The 19601-nt window shown below is 48.3% G+C and overlaps 1 protein-coding gene across 3 annotated transcripts in view; it reads right to left on the reverse strand.

Moving 5' to 3' along the window:
- Positions 1-19601, reverse strand: part of HTR4 (5-hydroxytryptamine receptor 4) — a 64077-nt gene that overhangs the window by 32705 nt on the left and 11771 nt on the right. For 2 of the 3 annotated variants that reach the window (XM_080554815.1, XM_080554816.1), the window contains exons 2-3: positions 19019-19172; positions 17768-18336 (exon numbers count right to left, since the gene is read on the reverse strand). In XM_080554815.1, coding sequence (XP_080410941.1) covers positions 17768-18336; positions 19019-19172 — 723 coding nt within the window. Of the gene's footprint in view, positions 1-8552; positions 11365-17767; positions 18337-19018; positions 19173-19601 lie in introns of those variants that run through there. The other variant, XM_080554817.1, reaches the window with a different exon arrangement.

The following is a 19601-nucleotide window of genomic DNA, read 5'->3' on the forward strand; positions in this document are numbered from 1 at the left end:
AAAACAAAGCCACATCTGCATCAATTCAAGGGTCAGGTTGTCTGCAAGATGCAGATGCATACTGAGCAGCAGATGTTAGCAGCATCTATAATCTCTGCCATGCTAAATAAATAAAAACAAAAGCCTCAAAATGGCCAATTTACTGTTCTGAAATTTGCAGTTAAGGATGGGAAGATGCTCACAGCTGACTAAGAAGTGAATCACAGGTGGATGAGCACTGCAGACAGGCTCACAGCAGGTTAAACTGCTGCCTGTAGCTGAACCCGATGAAGCGTGGGGACCGGACAGGCTGGCACTAGGAACCGCCCAGCAATCAGAAATGCAGGCAGCAGTTAAGGACCCCCAAAATGACAAAATGGTAAAAGGCAATCAAATCACAGCAGACATACAGAAAGTCCTTGACACCTTCCTGGGGTTACCAAAGTGATGGCCAAAATGTTTTGCAAATAGCAGGGCTGTTCTCTCCCCGTGGCACGCTGAAGGCCTTACATGCAGCATTAACTACAGCAACAGGACAGCTTTTCCACAGCGCGAGTTTACAAAGAGAGAGCACATACACAACTTAAATAAGGTCTTTCTGCATTCACAGACCAGAGACCAGATCTTTATATTAACAACCATCACAGCAAACTTCCATGAGTCGCAGAACCTCACTAGCTCTATTTCCTTTACTTTTTCTTGACTGCTCTGCATAGGCATGTGTTTTAGACTATTTTTCAACCACATGGAAATCCACCTATGGCTGTCAGTACCACAGCAGGTAACAGACTTCTGCAGTGTGCTCTGAATAGGCAAACAGCTAACAGTGGCTCAGTACAGACCCTGCATACTCTCTCCTTCTCATCACTGCTGTATCCTGCATGATAACGTCTAGGTGACTTAAACTTGGGCAGGTGACCTGGGAGACCTATGCTTTGCTGGAGACTTCGTGCTATAAAGTACAATTTCCTTTCGCTGGCACTGCCCTCCACCACAATTTAGAAACCAAGGATAATGGTGTGAAAAATTGACAAAGCCACCCAGGGTTCACTATCGTCTATGTTAAAACAAATCTCAAAACCAGGGTGTTAAGCAGCAGTGCCATACAGAGACGGCAAAGTATGTTTTGCAAGTAATAAGTAGACATGCTAATCCATGCTTCAGGCAGCAGGCGCTGCTGGTGTGAGATGTTCCTCCCTCAAGTACTGGCCCCAGCACTGGAAGGATGTAATGTAATGTCATACACGGTAACAAGTACCACAAAGATTTTACCTTTAAGACAAACAGCAGATAATGTTACTATCTGTCCAATATAAGCCTTTAAAAAAGTAAAAATAAATCTCTTTTCTTTAAAAATCTTGTAGGATCCATATGAAAAAGAGGTGGTTTGGATTTTTATTAGGTAATGGAGACGAATACCATGAGAAGATGGCAGGACGTGGTACAGGGTCTGAGGAAGGAGCATGCAGTGAGATGCATTGAGAATCATAGAATCACTTAAGAAATACATGAAGGGCAAAGCCTGAAGTAGGAGAGCTGTTACCCGAAGATGCCTGAGAAACGGTGGACCTGTGCTTGCTGGGAGAAGCTGGGGGTGGCGGGGGGCAGGCCAGCCTTGTGCACTTCCCTGGTGTAAGGAGGGTGGGGGTCTCACATATCACTGCATGTTGACTGCAGGGGTCTTGTAGTCGATTTTTACCCTTGTAGTTCATTTCATTTCTTTACCTCTGCATGCATGTGGCTTACAACACTCTCCACGTCTATAAGGTCCCTGCCCTGTAGTTCCTAGCCACTGTGACAAGGTTTTTCTTTTGCTAGCAGGGAAAGCCCGAGAGATGCCTTGTGAACTATTCCCTGTGTATCTCCTTACAGCGTTCAGTTAAATGAACAGCCTTTCAGAAAGCCCCGCTGTGGGTCAGGAAGCACTTGGAAAGCTTCTTGTACAGCAGTCAAGAAAGGAAGAGGATTATTTAAACATGAAAAAGAATAAAAAGTTAACCTAAGATTAAAACACACTTAAACAATTAGCCCTGAATTTTAGAGGTCTGCTGCCACAATGAATAATATAATTTAACAATAATTGCTTAGATATATATAGAATTTCTAACCCTAAGGCATGCAGAGCTCTTTGCATTGTCTAAAAACACTTTGATAAAATGTGTAAGGCTCTGGAGAGATGGGAAGCAGCTGCTCAGCAGCAGTCAGTGTGGCTGTGCAACGGCCTCGGTTGGGAGCTACGACGTTGAGACATGAGTGAAGTAGGTGCATAGTAACTTGCTATCCAAAGCAGAATTTATTCAGATTCCCAAATTAGTTTCAAATGCTCCTTGAGCTCCAGTTTGGGTCAAGAGACCCCAACTCCCAATGCAGGAGGCACCAGATCCTCATTACACTGGCAGGAGAAAGCCTGGCACAGCAGTGTCCATCTCATCACACCTATCCTGGTGCCCACTGCTCAGACTGTTAGGAAAGTCACGTTCCCAACACAGGACATGTTGCTGTTGAGCTCAGCTAAATGCCATTACATGAGAGCGAATGAGTTTTGCAGCAGCAGCTTTCTGCTTTAGGTGTATAAACCTGAATAAATACCTAGCGTCATATTGCTGATTCAGGAAGCAGGGCTGGGATTAAATTAGGCAGCCCAGTAATGGTGCTTGGTATTGGTAAGGGCTTGAGTGAAATCAGATTAGGGCTTTTCCCAACAGATCTTGTCCTGCTTTTTCATCGAGGCCTCCAAACCAATTAAAGTTATTATTGAAATAACTTCATACAGAACAGGAGCTGACTGCTTTTACTGTCAGGAGACCCAGGAGGATGGATGACACAAATGTGGGGAAATCCAGCCCATCTTTACGGAGCGCGTCCCACCAGACTGACGATTTCCCTATTCCTGCCATGCCTTCCCCTGCTGTTTCCTCACGCTGTCTTTGGCAGGAAAGAGGGAAGAAAACCTGGAGGGAAGCTGCTTGGAGGACTGGAGGATGTGCCCAGGCTCCGGGTGAGGCTCTGAAGCCCTGGGGACAGCCCTGGGGACAGCCCTGCCCCTGCTTTCCAGGGCCCATGTGGAAATCACATTCCTGCTCCAGGCCAGCGATTGCAAAACGCTGTGGATGAGCTGCTCGTTATGCAAGCTGGCTGTGCAAAGCGGAGAGAAATAAGAAACAGCCATGCGTGTCAAAGACCAGAGAGATTTGATTGGAAAAGACAACAATTAATGTAAGTCACTTAAAGTTTCCATTTGAATCAGAGAAACAGTGAAGTGCAACCCGACAGTAATTGCCCAGAGAAGAGACGTTGACCTGCAGCAGGACTGTCCATCCCCGCAGCTTCTTCTCCTCATTTATTTCCCGTACTGGCACCCTTCCTTCCAGCACCGTCCTCCACCAGCGCTGGAGAGGCTGCCTGCAGCTGGATCGCTGCAAACTTCTGTAAAACAGATTGCTTTCCATTTTTTGTAAGCGATAAGCAGATGAAGTGATGCTCTGCCGAGCCAGGGGCTGGCCTCAACCCAGCCTCCCCCAGCAGCCCATGGAGAGCCAAATCCCCGTGGCTTCCCGCAGAAAGGGCTCTCTTGGGGCTCCGTGTTACATATGGGTCATACAACACCCATTAGGTGCTGAGCCAGGAGCTGGCCATGCCCCAGGGAGGTACAAACCAGGGCAACAAATTACAGAAGTAAATCTCAGAGCAGAAAGAAAGCCTTAACAGGGATCCTGCCCCACCAGGATACAGCAATTGCCTTCATTACCCAAAGCACAAGCCAGGCAATTAAAAATAGACAAAACTGAGTTGATATTTCAGTCGCTTCCAAGCTCAAGGTGCCCTTCAATGCCTCGGCTTCCCTATCAGAAACAAACGGATGCAGAACAGAACTTCTGATCTTGAGTCCTGTATTAGGCCAAATAACAGAAGGGATTTTATCGTAGCTCTGATCTCTTTTTTTCCAATAGACAGACATACTGAAAGAGATTACCTTAGTAAAACTGAAGGAAAGCGTGGTACTTAAAAAACCTAATCCCATCTGTTGTCTGTAGGAAATAAGATAAATATCTCGATTTCACTCAGTACAATTACAAGAAGCTTTTCTCTTATCAAAACTTCTCAGTTTCCTCTGGAGAGGTATTTTTTGAGCTGCATACCAGACTTCAGCACAGTTCTTATGTACTTAAGGGCAAGACAAGCGTGTTTTGGGTGAAGGATGGTACCAGCCTCCTCTGACACAGGGCACCAGCTTATCCGAGGGCCAGCATCCCAGTAGGAGCTGCTTTATATTGGTACAGGCAGTGGGTTTCATGGGCTTGGCTGGCAGGGGCTACTGTGCAGTCAGGGAGGCCCAGAGGCCCAGTGATGGGCTTGCACACTGCCCACAGAGGCCAACGTGATGCTGGTAGTGCTTCATCGCCATGGGGAGCTGGTGAGCAGGGAGCCAAGGTCGCCCCACCTCTTCCCCTACCTTTTCATCCTTGTGCAGAAGAATTTTGAAGTGTCAAAAAGAAATATCTAAGAGCTGTTCTGCTTTTAAATTTAGCACAGATCCCTAGGAAAGAAAAAAGCAAGGAAGGGGTGGGAGGAAGAACCTTACCCCAGACTTCTAAGATGACAGCTGAGAGAGAAGAAATTAGTGTCTCGACATCCATCCTACCCTGGGGATAACCCAACCTCAATAAAAAGCCTATTACATTTACAAATACAAAGAAAGGCTTCGGCAATAATAACTTTAGAAAACACCCACAATACCAAAGCACGTCCTCGCCCACGCAAGCTGGAGGCGCGCTGCACGCGGCGATGCTGGTGGCTGCCTGTCCTCGGTGATCGGCGATACGCTCCCCAAAACCCACGAGGGGCAAAGCAGGGACGCTGCCCCAGACACTGCACACTGCTGTTTCTGCCATAAGCTCCCCCGACCATGCATCTGCCTTTGGTTAGCAGTGCAAATCACACTCTTTTTTCCAAATTGAGCTGAAGCCCCCTTCCTCTCTCAGCTCTCGGCCTTTGTGCTTCTTCCCCTGATGTCTGGGTGCAAGGGATGAGGGAAGTGGATGGTGTGGGTGCCGCCGACCCCAGAAGGGCTGCTCAGTGGGAGCCCAAACAGCAATGCAGAGCCCAAAGCCTGTGGGATGTGTCTGGGAAGGGGTCCAAACCTCCGCTGGCACCAGCTCCCGTTTACGTACAGCTGCAGGTGGGTGCAAGTTCTTCACCCTCTGAAGCAATCAGAGGGACGCAGCCTGGTCTGGGCTCTCCACCCTTTCTCCCCAGTTTTCCTGTTATCTCTTACACTTCAGCGGCGAGAAGCGAGCTGCTGCAGGATTGCTCCCAAGTCCGAGTGGTCCTGGGCTTGGCGATGGGAGCACGGTGAGCAGGGAGTGCAGGTGATGGGCACAGGGAGCCTGGTGGATGGGAAGGGACTGGACCCTCGCTGCAGCTGCCTGCCAGCCCGGCCATGACTGCTGGATGCTTTGCTCTCTGCACGTCCCCGTGGCTGTTCTGGATGCACGTCCTGACTATTACAAACGCTTCTGCACAGGGTGGCCTCAGCCTTGGTGAGTGGCACACAGCTTCCTGGAAGTGCTCTGTGTGTGCCATCAGCCGCAGGACGCCCTGCACACACATGGATTTGTGGAAGTTGGGAGAAAGAGAAATACATGTGGCTTACAGGAGGGATAGGGGAAAGGATGGAGACGATGATGTCCCATCCTTGGCTTGTAGATCCTTCGGTGCTGCACAGAGCTAAACACAGCCAACCCCTTTGCCATGCGTGCAACTCTCTTATTTTTATGGTGAGAACTGCTGCTACTGAGCAGGTAAATTCCCCAAATCCCTGGCCTCTCTGCCCTTGCATCCTGCATAATAGATTGCATAATCTCATTGTCTGTCTCCTTGTTCATCCCATATCTCCTGTCTGAGCTAACACATACCTTCTGATATTTATAGCTCGCCTTGCCCTGCTTGTGATCCTTTGCAACTACCAGTCACAGTATTTGTGGATGTTACACTACAAGTCTGTTACTGGAGAGAAGATTGATGCCAAGTTGTAAAATTGTGCCAGGGAAGTTGGAACATAAGTTTGATTGCAAATATTGGCAAAGATTCACAAGAAATTAAAAAAAAAAAAAAAAAAAAAGCTCCTCCAAGAATCTACAGAACTTGTTTTTATCTGTTTTTCAGTCTAATGATCTCATATATTTTTATAGAATACCTTTTCAGAATTGCAGCTGATGAAATTTAAGTGAAAACCAAATTATCTCTTGACAAGGTTAACACTATTAGCGAAAGGGAAGACCTAGTAAGAGCTATCTATGCTCTTAATTCCCCAGTCTGAGACTTCCCCCGTGTCAGACTGTCCCCACACACTGTCTTTAACTACTCTGTCCGGTCTAGGTTTAAATGGCAGAACGAGCTGAGATGTCTGTGTATGCTGTACATACCATCACATTCCCACTCTGAAGAATAAACTGGGAAATACTAGCAAGGGCTCAAAAGAAAGGTATTTGGGAGCCAGAGGGAGGTTGTTTTAAGATTACCAGGAATGAGTTTGCTGAACTGAATGCAAAACAGTGCCCGTGTGGTCCTCCTGCTAACACTCCAGGGAGGGACGGGGATTCTGTTTTCTCCTTTTTTTCACTCATCACCCCTCATGGGGCTGCAATAAAATGCTCTGGCTCCTCACAAAGCCACACACTGCTGAGAGCAGATGGGTTTAGGCCCTGGCCCAACAGGCCATCTCGCAGCGCCTGTGTGTCCCTCTGCGCCCCAGCGGCCACCACGTGTCCGTCACTTGTCCCAGGCTGTCAGGGCCGGGCTGCCTTCCTGCCCCGAGGCTGGCAGCACCCAGCTGAATGGGGAACTTGCTCCCAGACACCAGGTCACACAACCAGCAGAGCCCTTTGTGCTCCGCGTCTGTCTGGAGCAAGACCTGAACTCACTCCTGCCTTGTCTTTAGCACCTCTCCTTGAATTAGAGATGTTATTACAAAGAAAGCCAATCTTGAAACTTAAATTTATAGAGGTAGAGAACCATATGTATTCTAATCTGTTGTCATGGATCCCAATTTTCATTGTTAAAAGTGAATGCTGTGTTTCTAAAGCAAGTTTTGTACATTGAACTTCCACATCTTATTCTTGCTATGCCTTTTCGTGCTAGATTTCCCTGCCCCAAATAGACTCCGTTCTCTTTACCTTCTCTAGTACAAGACAACCAGTTAATGTGCCGGGAATATTTTTGTACAGCCCCTTCCCCAGACCTTTCACCACACTTGTTAGTCCTCCCTGTTTGTCCCAGCCTCCTCCCGGAGCAAGGTACCTACTGCCAGCCCTGCCTGGCTGGGTATACGGCAGCACCCATTCCGGCACCCGCCCAAACATCCACGGGGACCCTCGCCCTGCAGTCACGGTGTCAGCTGGGAGCTGATGTTCAGCACTGAAGCCTATTTCACGTTCGCTCTTTATGAGATTAGGCTGCAGTCCGAGTTTGTGCTCAGTATGCCAAGATGCACAGCCATGCAGACCATGTTTCTGTAGCCCTACAGAAATGTTTTCCTTGTGCTCAGTTAACCAAGCACTTCAGAGGGCAGAGAAACCCCAAACTGCTCTTTCTCTTTATTGTTATTCCTCTAATCTTGTGGTATCTGCACATGTTATCAGCAATTATTTGTTTTTCTCCAGAGAGGAGATTAAAAGTAAATGCTTTATGGCCAAGAGCTGTTCCTTAAGAACCCTGACTAGAAAAACACCTGGTGGAAGATGCTAATTTTATTATGACTTGCAAACTGTGGGAGTGCTCTGGTTAATAAATACCATGCTGCTGTAGGTACCATGTCAAGTGTGTTACGCTTCTTGCAAATTGCAACCTCATAAAATAAAATTAGTTTGTAGAATTGAGCTCTGCTTTTCATACTTTCATAGTTGCTAGGTAGAGCCATTACCTTGTCTTCAAATTGCCTTTTATATTAGATCCTGGATCAAACGGTTGGAACAGCAGCACTTGAGGACAAGCTCCTTTCTTCCCATTTATCTTTGGATGTGACCTCGTGCCAAACCCTGACACTGGGAATGAGCCAGAGGCAACCTCAGGGTACTGGGCTGCTGACCTATGGAGTTACGGCCTTTGAAAGCCCATTGCCAGCCAGCGGGAAATATGCACTGCAGCTGCTTCCCAGAAGGGAAACTGTGGGGTAGGAAGTGCAGAAACCTGCTCTGTGAGGGCTTTGGGAAATGGGGACAATCTCTGTTTGTGTGTTCCTTGATGGACACAAAATCAGCAGGGTTGAAAATCAGCAAGCTCCATGTTATGAAGGCAGCACGGCCAGGTATCAACAAGAGGGTCAGCTCTGCTTTGGGCTTCCACAGCAGTCAGACTGAAGGGCAAAGTGGGGCTTTGTGGGGTCTTAAGGCAGTTTCCCCTGTCGCAGTCATATCATACAATGATACGACTTTTGTAAATTCACCATGCTCCAGCTTGGTAAGAATTAGACTTTTTCTCCATGTAGTCTTACCGAGAGTTTGTTTCGAAACATCACTGCCATGATGGCCAGAAACTTTTGTCTAATTCTAGGCTTATTTTATGCTCCTGGCCACTTTTTCTTTCTCTCTTTTTCTTTTTTCCTTTTTTTTTTTTTTTTTTTCCCCTGCTGACATGGGGAACTGATACTCAGACTGAAAGTACTGGATTGGAAACACATGTTGAGCAATCTTTGGTTGCATTGCCCAGAGGACTCAGGGGTTGTGTCAAATTGAAGGTACTATTTTTTGCCGCCCCTGAAATTCCCAGTTAAAAATGTCTTGGCTGATGTAATATTTCATGCCCTGGGATGGCTCAGTACCAGGCACAAGAAGCAGCCCCAGCGTGACTCCAGGGCCACCCTGTTGATACCCTTCCAGCAGTGCTCATGCTTTATGGGACACACTTCTGGCCATGCCTGATGTTGTGCTCCAGACTTGTAATGGGAAAGCATATAGGACTGGTGAAAAGGGCTGCCTGGCATCACCCATAGATGTCAGCATAGCTCATCCAGGCACCTGCAGCTGATGAAAAATGACACTACCGCAATTTAAAGTAAAGCCCACCAGTGGAATTCTGTCTACTGAATGAAAAAGTTCATTAGTTTCTCTTGTGCCTCTTGCTGAGCACTGGAGGGACCCTAAGGACAGAGCTCTCCCAGGCACAGAAGATGTTCCTTCATGGTGCCTCAGCCATACACAACAAGGTGATAACGTGCTTGTGGTGTGCAGCCAGCTGAGGGTGGCTGCCCACAGGCCTGGTAATGAGAGTAATTGAATCACAGGAGCATGATTGTCTGAGTGCAATCATAATGTTTGCATCGACTTGCTAGGAGGAAGCAAAATAAATCCCTACCATCAAGAACAAAACTCAAAATCCCAGCCCAGACATCTGCAAAGATATTAGCTGCACCCATTCATGTCTTTCAATGGATTCATGGAGTCTCCTCTAAACTATCAAAAAGAGGAATTACATAAAAAGAACAAAATTGCAGGGGATGGAGATGGCAGGGGGATGTCTCAATCCTTTGCTCAGAAACTTCCCCAAAAGAACTTGGTGGGAATGTGCTTTATGTTTACTTTGCAAACATGAATTTCTTGCCTGCTGGATCCCCAAAATTAATAAGTGACTGCTGGAGAAATTGCAGCACACTTCCTAAAGCCCCTTAGCCTGCAATTGCTCCAAGTCTCACTAGCACAGCAAAATGTATCTGCCTCCAAAATGACCTATGACAACCCAGGGAGGAACAGCAAGCATTGAGGCAATGAAGGAAACAGCAGCTGAAGTTCAAACGATCCATCTTGAGGCTAACGACCTTTTAGTGAAGAAGATGATGCAGTGTGTCAGAGCCCTGACCCCCTGTTGCTGGATCTTTAAAATTGCCAGGCAGTTACTGCCAGTCAGAAATTGTGGCCTCAACGGCCTGATTTTGCTGTAAATAACGGCATAGCTTTGGGCAGTAACAGCCTGCCACCAAAATTCTTTTCCAAGTGATCCTTGAGTGATAAGAAGAAATCACAGAAAAATCTGTTCAACTTGTGTAAAGGGGAAAAAACATTTAGAAGGGTATTCATGTTGTAGTTTATGCTAAAATAAAAATATCAATTTTAAACCAAAGCCCTGCATTCTTCATGTTTAAAAGCTGAGTCAAAGAAGATTCACTCCCACTACATGCTGAAATTTGGTCAAGACAAGCTAAGATGGCTTGTTTGTATTTAATGGTTTTTCACCCAAATGCTTTTTTCCAGGATTTTGTTTGCTTGCTGCATCTGTTTGTGAGCTTCGTGCACCCAGGTGCCTATCTGATGCTTGCCTATTCCTCCTTAAGAGCAAAAGCAAGAAAACAAACGAACAAAAAGTAAGTTTCAGAAACCCTGGAAGAACCAACAAATACTGCTTTTTACCCATTCACCCAGTTTGGTGGAGCCTGCAGGCAGCTTAGCTAAACAGTGCCCTGCAAATGCAAACAGTTGGCTATAAAGTCGAGGGTACGCACTATTAGCCATGAGACCCCGAGTTTCATTCCAACCCTGAATCTTTCATCTCCGTGTCAGCCTTTTGAGAGTTTGTCCAAGCAAAGTTGTGCATGTACTGAAATATTCCATTTGCTTTTTTCTTTCTTCTTTTCTTTTAAAGCAGATGCAAGGCCCTTCCTTGCCCTGGCCGGCTGCTGCAGCCAGATGAATTCCAGGTCCTCCCACAGCCTCCACACAGCCTCCGATTGCCAGCACCACAAACAGAGCAGGGACCCGACACCTCCCCGAAAACACAGCCTGTGAGCATCTCTTTCTCCTCTCCAGAAATAGCTTCCTGCTGCTTTATGCAATGTGTTGTTTCCAGGAATGTGTGAACATCTGAGGGAGAAAGAGAGCGAGCCAGTATTTAGGGTGAGGTACCAACAGCTGACCTGCACCCTGATTCCCGCTGTGGTTTCTGGGGTCTTCAGCGGGTTGGGCAGAGACCTCATCTTGGCTGTGCACTGTGTTGTCGTCACTGTCCCTCCTTCCTCCAGACACCTCTGCTGCTGCCAGCGGCCACCACTGTCCCGTGGAGAAATGCGATAGTGAAGGCGCGCGTCCCCCTGGCTGAGGCTAAATGCATGTTTGCCGACGAAGCGCCCGCGCTGGGAGAGCCACCAGCTTGTCGGATGTCAAGGGATGGCTCTGAGCATGGAAAGGCGGAGAAGAGGCGGACAAGCAGCGAGGAGAGGGCTGCGTTTGCCAGGCCATCGTCTGGAGGCTGTCGGGGTGCCCGAGCCCCGCTGCTCACAGCAGCTCGCTGCCTCGGCCGCACAGGAGCAGCCGCAGCTGCCAGGGCTGGCCCAGCCCGCACAGTGATTGCTTTGCTCTGCCTCAGGAAGCTCTGCGGTCTCTGCGGCTGTCTCAATGCCTGAGAAAGGATAAGAGACAAGAGGAACAGGAGGAGACAGGACAGCAGGCTTTTACTTGTAAACCCAGATCCTTGAGTGAGACTTGCTAGTGTTATTAGGAAGCATCTCTGAGCAAGCATTCTGTGTTTTACGAGTCAAGCTGCAGCTGCAACCCACAAAATGCCACCCTGGCAGGAGGAAGGGAACAACTGCTCCATCCATGCCCCGGGGGTAGAACTGCTGTGATCCTGCCAGGCACTGAACCTGCTGCGTGACTCAGCCCAGACCTGGCCCGCACGGGAAACAGGAGTGCTTTTAAACCCATTAACCCGCCAGAAGTAATGACTTTGTGGAATTAAAGCTGCCAAAAAGGCACAGCAGCGGGTGTCCTGATGTGCATTGCAGCAGGCGGCACCCAGGCAGGGCTGTCCCCATGTCAGGGGGTCAGGGGCCCCAGCGGCACTGACTGCGCTGACTGCCTGGTGGGCAGGGGGGCTTCAGGGGGGGCTGCCCCTCCTAAATGCAACCTTGTAAATGGGGCTGGGAAAGCCTCACCCCTGGGGGTGAAAATGAGGCATAGGTACTCAGTAAGGTTTTATGATTGTTCAGGGCAGCCTCTTTAATTTATTCACTCTTTCAATAGTTCTTGAAGTAATGCAAAGCAATCAGCCCATCCGTCCCACCTGAATGTAGTGGTTTCTCACCCAAAATCTCCTTTGCTCCTGGCCAGAAGGATCAAAGAAAGGAGAAGCTCCTACCGTCCCCTTACAGACTGGAAATGGCAGCACACCACTAATCCCTGCTTGCACCCAGACCCTCCTGCCAACACCTGTCAAACCCCACCAGGCCAGTGGGGCAGGAGCAGCATGAGCACAACACTGCTTGCCTGTCTCCACGGCACCTCTGACCTTCCCCTCCCTGCAGCCAGGGAGGATTTATTTTTATTCCGACAGAACTGTAAGCTGTCGAGTTGCTAAACTTCTGCAAGCTGAAGAGCCGAGCTGCTGTGCCTGTAGAAGCAGCAGCAAGGACGCCCTGGTGCTTGCTGCCAACCAGATTTACTGGTACCATCACTCATGGCCCCCACAGGGGCCACTAAGGCTCCACAGCCACGCTCCGGTGTTCAGCACTGGCTACATGCAGCGATTTACTGCGTGCTTCTCCCACTTTCAGAGTGCTGACACCAGTGTGGGCTGATCGGGTTATTTATTTAATTCTGTATTTATGAAGACAATGAACTTCCACCCCCCCAAGCTGCATGCTGCTTTTTTGTTTTCCCCCTTTGTTTCTCTTGGCTCTTCCAACAGGAAAATAAAGATGTGTTTTACTTTGGAGAAATGAAATCGGCATCAGCCCTGTTTGAGAAAGCCTCTCTGTGATAGAAGAGGAGAAAATAAACCACTCACTACAGCTTTCTCAGAAGAGACTAACACACTGTACTGTGCTGAACAGTGCACTTCTGGGAGGAAGTGGAGAATGCACCAAAGTGACCTCCTTGACCCAAACATTCCAGAATTTGTCTGCTCTGATCATTGCTCAACTATATTTTACGCAAAGCCATCTTCTCCACTGTGGCAAAATTTCAGAACTTGTCTTATCCAAAAATTCAAGCAGTGCTGTGCTGGGTTCCAATCCTCTTGTGCAGTATGAGTTGAATGATTCACAAAGGCATGAGTTCACTGCTTTGTTCTAACTAAATGTCTGTGCATAACAAAAGATATGCAAGCAATATGTTTAAAGGAGGAGGCAGCATTTTTCAGATGACTATGGCATTTTACTTTCACTCTTGTGGTGTACAGGACTGTGCACCGAACACATGCTACAGTTGTCCAGAAACCCGTATCTACTGCAGTGAATTATTGTACTAATTTTTGCCATATGTTAGTTGAGAGTGCATTGTAAATTCTCCTATCCACTTGTAATTCAGAATGATTCCCAAGTCCTTTAAATGTGTGATATTCCAAACCATAAGTTATTAGAACTACGAATTGCAAATATTTATAATGAATTACACATTTTGTGTTGCAAACAGACAAGCAAACATTTTTATATGACATGTGAGTTGCAATCTTAGCCATCAAAAATGAATAGGGCATGAATTTCTGATTGTAGCCACACCTGCAGATTTCAATTCACCCTTTCCATGTGCCCTGCTTGAATTTTGCAGTTAATGGTACACATCAGAAGTGAGATAGGTTGATGTCCAGGCACCAAAAAAAAAAAAGCATTCTGTCAATTCCCATGCTTGCAGAAATCAAACTCAGAAAACAGGCAAGTCAAAATCCTCTTTCACAGCTGAATGAATATTTAATTCTACTCTTGCCCACTGTACAGACAGATCCATCTCTAACTAAATCTTGTCTCCTGGCTGTTCATGACATCTCCAAATCATGTTGCACCGTGTTTTACCCTGCCCAAGGAACAGGTGTCTTTCACACCAGCTGATGGAGAGTTCAAGAACAAAATGGGTGGTGTGAAATCCTTTCCCCGTCTTCTGGTTCATGATTTAGGGAGAAAGCAGGGTGGTTGCTGGGGGGTTCAGACAGCTGTGGTCTCCCTCCTGTCATGGTCAAGCAGCCAAGCCACTGCAGTCTGCTCCCTCACCCCATCACCACCGTGCTTGGATCTGGCCCCAGGTGTGCTGTACAAAGTCTCTCCCTGCCTGGGTCCTCCAGAGCACCGCAGTCTTCACAGATCAATTGAAAGATAAATTAAAGAAAGAATGAGAACTGTGTCCCAACTGGTCTGTCAGTCTGTGTGTGCTGAGGGAGTCTGCCTCGTCTTGCTGCCGTGTTTTATCGTACTCTGTTCCTCCTTTTTTTCCCATTCCTAACATAAATGTGAAAAATCCCAAAATGGGAATGTCAGAACATTTTAACACTGAAGTTTTCAGAAGAAAAAAAGAAGAAATGAGTTCGTCCCTGGAAGGCACTCTCACAGGTCAGACATGTCCAAGAACAAGAGCCTGAATTTTATCTTTAGCATTGACAAGCATACTCTTTGCACTTGCAAAAGCAGCAGTGAGTTGATTGCAAGCGAAGAAAGAACAGTTTGGACAGTTAAAGCTGAAGGAAAGTTCAGATCTTGTGAAGACTGAAAATGAAGAGGAGTTAGAAATTCAAATTCTACTGCCCACCACTCCTGACTCCCTTTGCGGCTGAACGAGTCACATCAGTTTAATACAGAATTGCACATCTCTGTGGTTTTGGGGGAGGAAGCCTGCCCTGGATTCAGAACAGGGCCTGTCCTTCTCTTCACTGCTATCCCTGTTGGGGTACAAAATGCAGCTATAACACCTCCCTTGCACAACTTCCCCATGTGCAAAAGCTCTTAGTCAGGAAGAAACAACTTTGAGGTCAGAAAAGACGCATGTGAACCGGGTCCAGCCCCTGAGCCACTTCTCAGTTGGGCTGGTATGCAGCCAAGACATACAGGAAGGTTTCAGTATTTCAGCTGCTGAAATCCCTTATATTTCCAAGACAGCAAAGCAAATATGCTTTATACCTGGGAGAGAACCTGCCTCACTGAATCTCTCTTCTATGTGCCAAGTTCAAACTGTTCCGCGTTTAAGAGAAGCACTGATGAAATCAAAATTCCTCAAGTGAGGGTAACTATCCAGAGACTGTAAATAGTCAGTTTTCCTTTAACCCCCACAATTCCAGCACCATCAGTTCATAACCTGCACCAAGGGAAGAAGTCACACTTTTCTCATCTGTTCCAAAGCCAAGAAAAACAGAAAATAATTGCTCTCTGCAATTATTTGCTGATGTGCTGATGTGCAGAGCCTCGCTCCTCAGCAGCTCCCAAGTGCCTTTCGCTGTGCAAGCTGAAGCGACATGGAAAGGCAGGAGATATGTGGCTTGTGGTGGCAGGACACTAAAGAGAGTTCATCCACTCTTAAGTACCCATAAAAGCCAGAAATGAACAAGATGCCCTGTACAGAGTTAGGTCTTTCAGAGCCTTTTTTAATGTTTATCACATCAAGACTGACAGGATTACAGCAAGGCATGCGAGCTGGTCAGGCAGTCCCCAGACTTGTTACCTATCTCCCTGGAGTACTTGTAGGTGGAAGCTGCGTGGTACAAGTGGGAGGGATGAGGTGGAAATGAGAGAAGCCTAACCTCAGCTCCAGGGTGGCACCCACCACTTAGTGCAGCCCACCTCAGCTGGCTGGGGTGGCCAAGACTGTGCCCCCCCAGCTTTGGAGGGGAGGTGACTCTTCACATTTGCTTTGGCCTCAGGGGCATTCATATGGTTTAAAAGGGTTTCAAAATGAGGAGTCTGTTAGCACCGGGGGACACTCAGCAAGACTCAAGGAAAGTGCTCAGGAGTACATCTCCACTGCCCGTTGTCCCCAGGGCAGTGCTGGCCTGGGCCTGCCAGCCCCACACAGCACAGGCAGGACAAGAAGCTCTCACAGCGAGACAGCAAACACAGTGAGACTGCTTTGAGACACGAGGAGGCACCGGCATTGCCATCTGTGACATTCGGAGGTCAAACGTAGGCCTGGGCTGAAGCAATTCACCTTTGGTGCTGATGTGCTGCATCTCAAACCCACACCTGAGAGAGGCTCCCTGTCATTTCACTGCCTCATCTACTTCACAAGAAGTACCTTGTTTCAGCGCTTGCTAGCCCAAACAGATGTCATTCTCCCTTTCTTTGCCTTTAGGCCAGCAGGAGCCTCCCACCAGCCCTCCCTTCCCTCCTCCCCATGCACAGCCACGTTTCCAGCGCTCACCCCTGCAGCTCCCCAGCACAGGCTCCTCTCCCCTGCCTCCTCCCGCAGCTGAGGAGTGTTTGCCTCATCTCTGGGCACATGGCTCCGACACAGACATGTGCTCAGTGTGGCACGGTGCCATGCCCCCATCACAGACAGAGGGCTCTATATACGTTGTAATAGCCTTCATGACTTAAGAGGTGTGAGAGGCCTGTCCCAGGGCTGTGGGAAGCCTTGCCCTGTCACCCTTCCATTACACAGACCAAGACACCTTCCAAAACTTCAGAGGTCAATACAGAAGGGAGCTGGGGGCAAACGAGAAGATTAGACTCTGCTGGAAGTCTGAGCTTGTCTCCGGACGGGCTTAGCTCTGAACACAAACACAGTTACCGACTCCTTATATGCAAGTGAGGAGCCATGACTCCATCTACCAGAACAAATTCACTTCTAGGCAGTAGTGCAAAAACACCAGTGTGGTTTTTTTTGTTGTTTTGTTTTTTATTTGTTGTTGTTTTTCAGAGAATGTAGCTTGTTCTGATATTATTGGAGATAATTGTTCCTCTCTCCCTTCCTCCAGTGCTCTGCCCTCTAACTCCCTGCTTGGTGAGAAGGCAGCAGAGGATGTGTCCCAGCACAGAGCCCTCCAAACCCCTCTGCACTCCCACCGTGTGGGGTCCACATGCCCTCCTCTCGCAATAAACAGTATGGTACAAAGCCAGGGATGGGTGTGTGAGGTGGGGGCTCAAATTCCCTGGGCCCCCACAGTGCCAGCCAGCTGGACTGTGTCTGGTAGCCCACGAGAGGTGCACACTGCAGATCCAGACACCACTGCCTTGCATGGGGGGAAGCACTGGGGGGCTCAGCCCTGGTGTGGAGCTGCCCCGTGTGGCACATGGCAGGAGCCTGGGGCTGCTGGCAGACATGGGAGCCTCAGCCCAATTTTCCCCTGCACCAACCCCCACAAGCTCAGAAAGAAAGCATCTGCCCTCCCCCATTTGCCACTCCTGCCGAGAGCCACGACATGCTGCAAGGGCCGGTGTCCAGTTCCAGCAGGACGCTGACCTCCTGTCTATGCTGGAAGCATCCTGAGAGCTCCCAGGCTTTGACTCAGTTACTGTAAAGGGCAGACACCCCGGCATTTTCTGAGCTGCTAAAGCAAAATGGCAAGTACCCTTCCTCCCAGAGAGCCACTGAAGTGCCCCAGCAGCATCAGGGCACTTGGGTAAGATCCTCCTTTGCCATTCATTACTTCAGGAGATGCAGCACCAGCTGGTGGGGCTACAAAGACAGAACCCGAGAAGTGCCATCGGGAGCTCTCAATCCCTTCACTAGAGAAAAGGGAGTAGGCAGCTTCCCCCAGGGTGTTCCTTGTGTGATTAAGTTCATCTCAGACAAAGCAACAACAGGATGCAGCAGCATGCATCCCAAATGCATGCACATCTTCTGTCTTCCCCCAACTATTTCCTGAACATGCCTCTGGAGAACCCGCACACGCCAACATCTATCAGGTATCTACAAACCCAGGTTGTATGAGCACCCTAAGGATTACTGTGCACTTCTCATCCCCCCCATCCCCCCTTTACTTTTTTAACAGTTAATCCATCAGATATTTCAAATGCAACACAAAATCAGTCCTTTAAGAAATCTCCTGAGAAGCACTCTTTCTAGTGACTCAAGCTATTTTGCAGCAGCTGAGAAACACTCACCTTAGCACGTGAGTCGATCCATTTATTGTGGTGGTGGAACAGGGGACCGTCTGCCCCAAGATAGAAGGCCTTCGGTATCGCTCATCACCACAGCACAGGATGATGAGGAAGGCACGTCTGAAAGACTTGTTCAGGAAGGCGTAGAGGAAGGGGTTCAACCCTGAATTGATGTAGCCCAGCCACAGAAAAGCTGTCCACAGCTTCCCCGGCACCGTGTAGTTTATGAAAGGGTCCACTATGTTTGTGACAAAGAAGGGGGCCCAGCACAGGCAGAAGCACCCCATGATGATGCACAGGGTCTTGGCAGCTTTGGTCTCAGTCTTCATGCGGTGCGTGCTGTGCTGGTCCGGGGGGTGCTGCCGGCCGTCGGCGGGGGTCCCTGCGCGCTGCAGCACCCGGATCTGGCGAGCGTGCTCCCTGGCGGTGACGTAGATGCGGTAGTAGGCCAGCACCATCAGGAGGAAGGGAATGTAGAAGGCCACCACGGAGCAGGTAATGGCATATGGCTTGTTCACCATGAATATGCAGTAGGTGGAGTTGGAAGCCTTGTTGAACTGCCTTTGCTGGATCTGGGGCAGGGGGAGAAAGGACAAGGACAAAGAACAGAAGAGATTCAGCGCTGCTCCTCTGATACCAGCAGTCTGTTTGTCAGGATGCTCTACCACCACTTTCCTATTCTCTCTCCTCCCTTCCCTCTCCCATTTGCAGTACCTGCCTTACCACTGCTGTCTCTCCCCCCTGTGCTTACACCACGGGCTCTGATTGTCCTGAGGTTTGTGGAACCAGCCCATGTGCAGCTCCAGTGTCCTAGAGCATGCCTCAACCTGGCTGCTGAAAATCAGCCTAGTAGCCTAGTAGCCTAGTAGCCTAGTTCATACTCTGTGAAGGGGAATAACTTCACTTCGTGCTGTGCTTTTTTGCAGTGCTCACTGCTCTGTCCATCAGGACATGCTTTTACACCAAGGATGCACATTTCATCTGGCCAAGTGGCACGGGCCAGATGAGTGGGGATGGCGCTAGGCTAATGCAAACTTAGCAGACAGGGGCTGTTCTAGGCACGGGGCAGTGGGCAGCAGCCTTGCAAATCCCCGTAAAGACAAATAGAAATTTGGCAAGCCCTCTGCTTCAATAACAAGGAGCTTCTCCTTTAGCCTCTATTGCCATCTTTTCTTTGCATATTCCTTTTTAAAGAAGCATATACAGCAGGGAATATATTTGGTACCAGGTCAGTGTATCTCCTAAGTTACTCACCAGATCAATGATGCCAATGCTATTCCAGCCTTGCATGATTGGGAGGAAAGAAATAAATGTTGGGATTACCCAGCAGCCTCCAAGCATTACAGCGATGCGCAATGGAGTCATCTTGTTCCTGTAAACCAGTGGCTGGCAGCAAATAGCATAGTACCTGCAAGGAGGAAGCAAGAGAACCACCATCACTGAAGGAGACTTTCAGGTCTTCTAAAAACAAAACTGCAAAGCCTTTTCTCCAGCTTGTTTCTCCTGCCTTTCAAAACAGAGGGGAAAAAAAAGATTCTATAGTCTATTTCTATCGACTGCCTCTTACACAAGGAGCTCAAGGTATTTTCACAGCATGAGTAAATAAGGTTTCGTAGTCCCTTGCAGGGAAAAGCCAATATTTTCTATTTTCCAGCTAGGGAAAATGAGGCATAGATTAATGCTGTGGTTTGTCTAAAGTCATGAAGCAAGGGAGTGACCTCCCATTCAGCCCTCCTCTCCTCCTGCACTTAGTCACAAAGCTGTCTGCACCCTCCTTACCACAATGAATGAGTTCACCTTCCTTCTGTTTAGCCATAACTGAGTAAATGTTGGGGTT

This window comes from Anser brachyrhynchus (assembly GCF_964034855.1).
Source record: "Anser brachyrhynchus genome assembly, chromosome: 14".
Classification (NCBI taxonomy): domain Eukaryota; kingdom Metazoa; phylum Chordata; class Aves; order Anseriformes; family Anatidae; genus Anser; species Anser brachyrhynchus.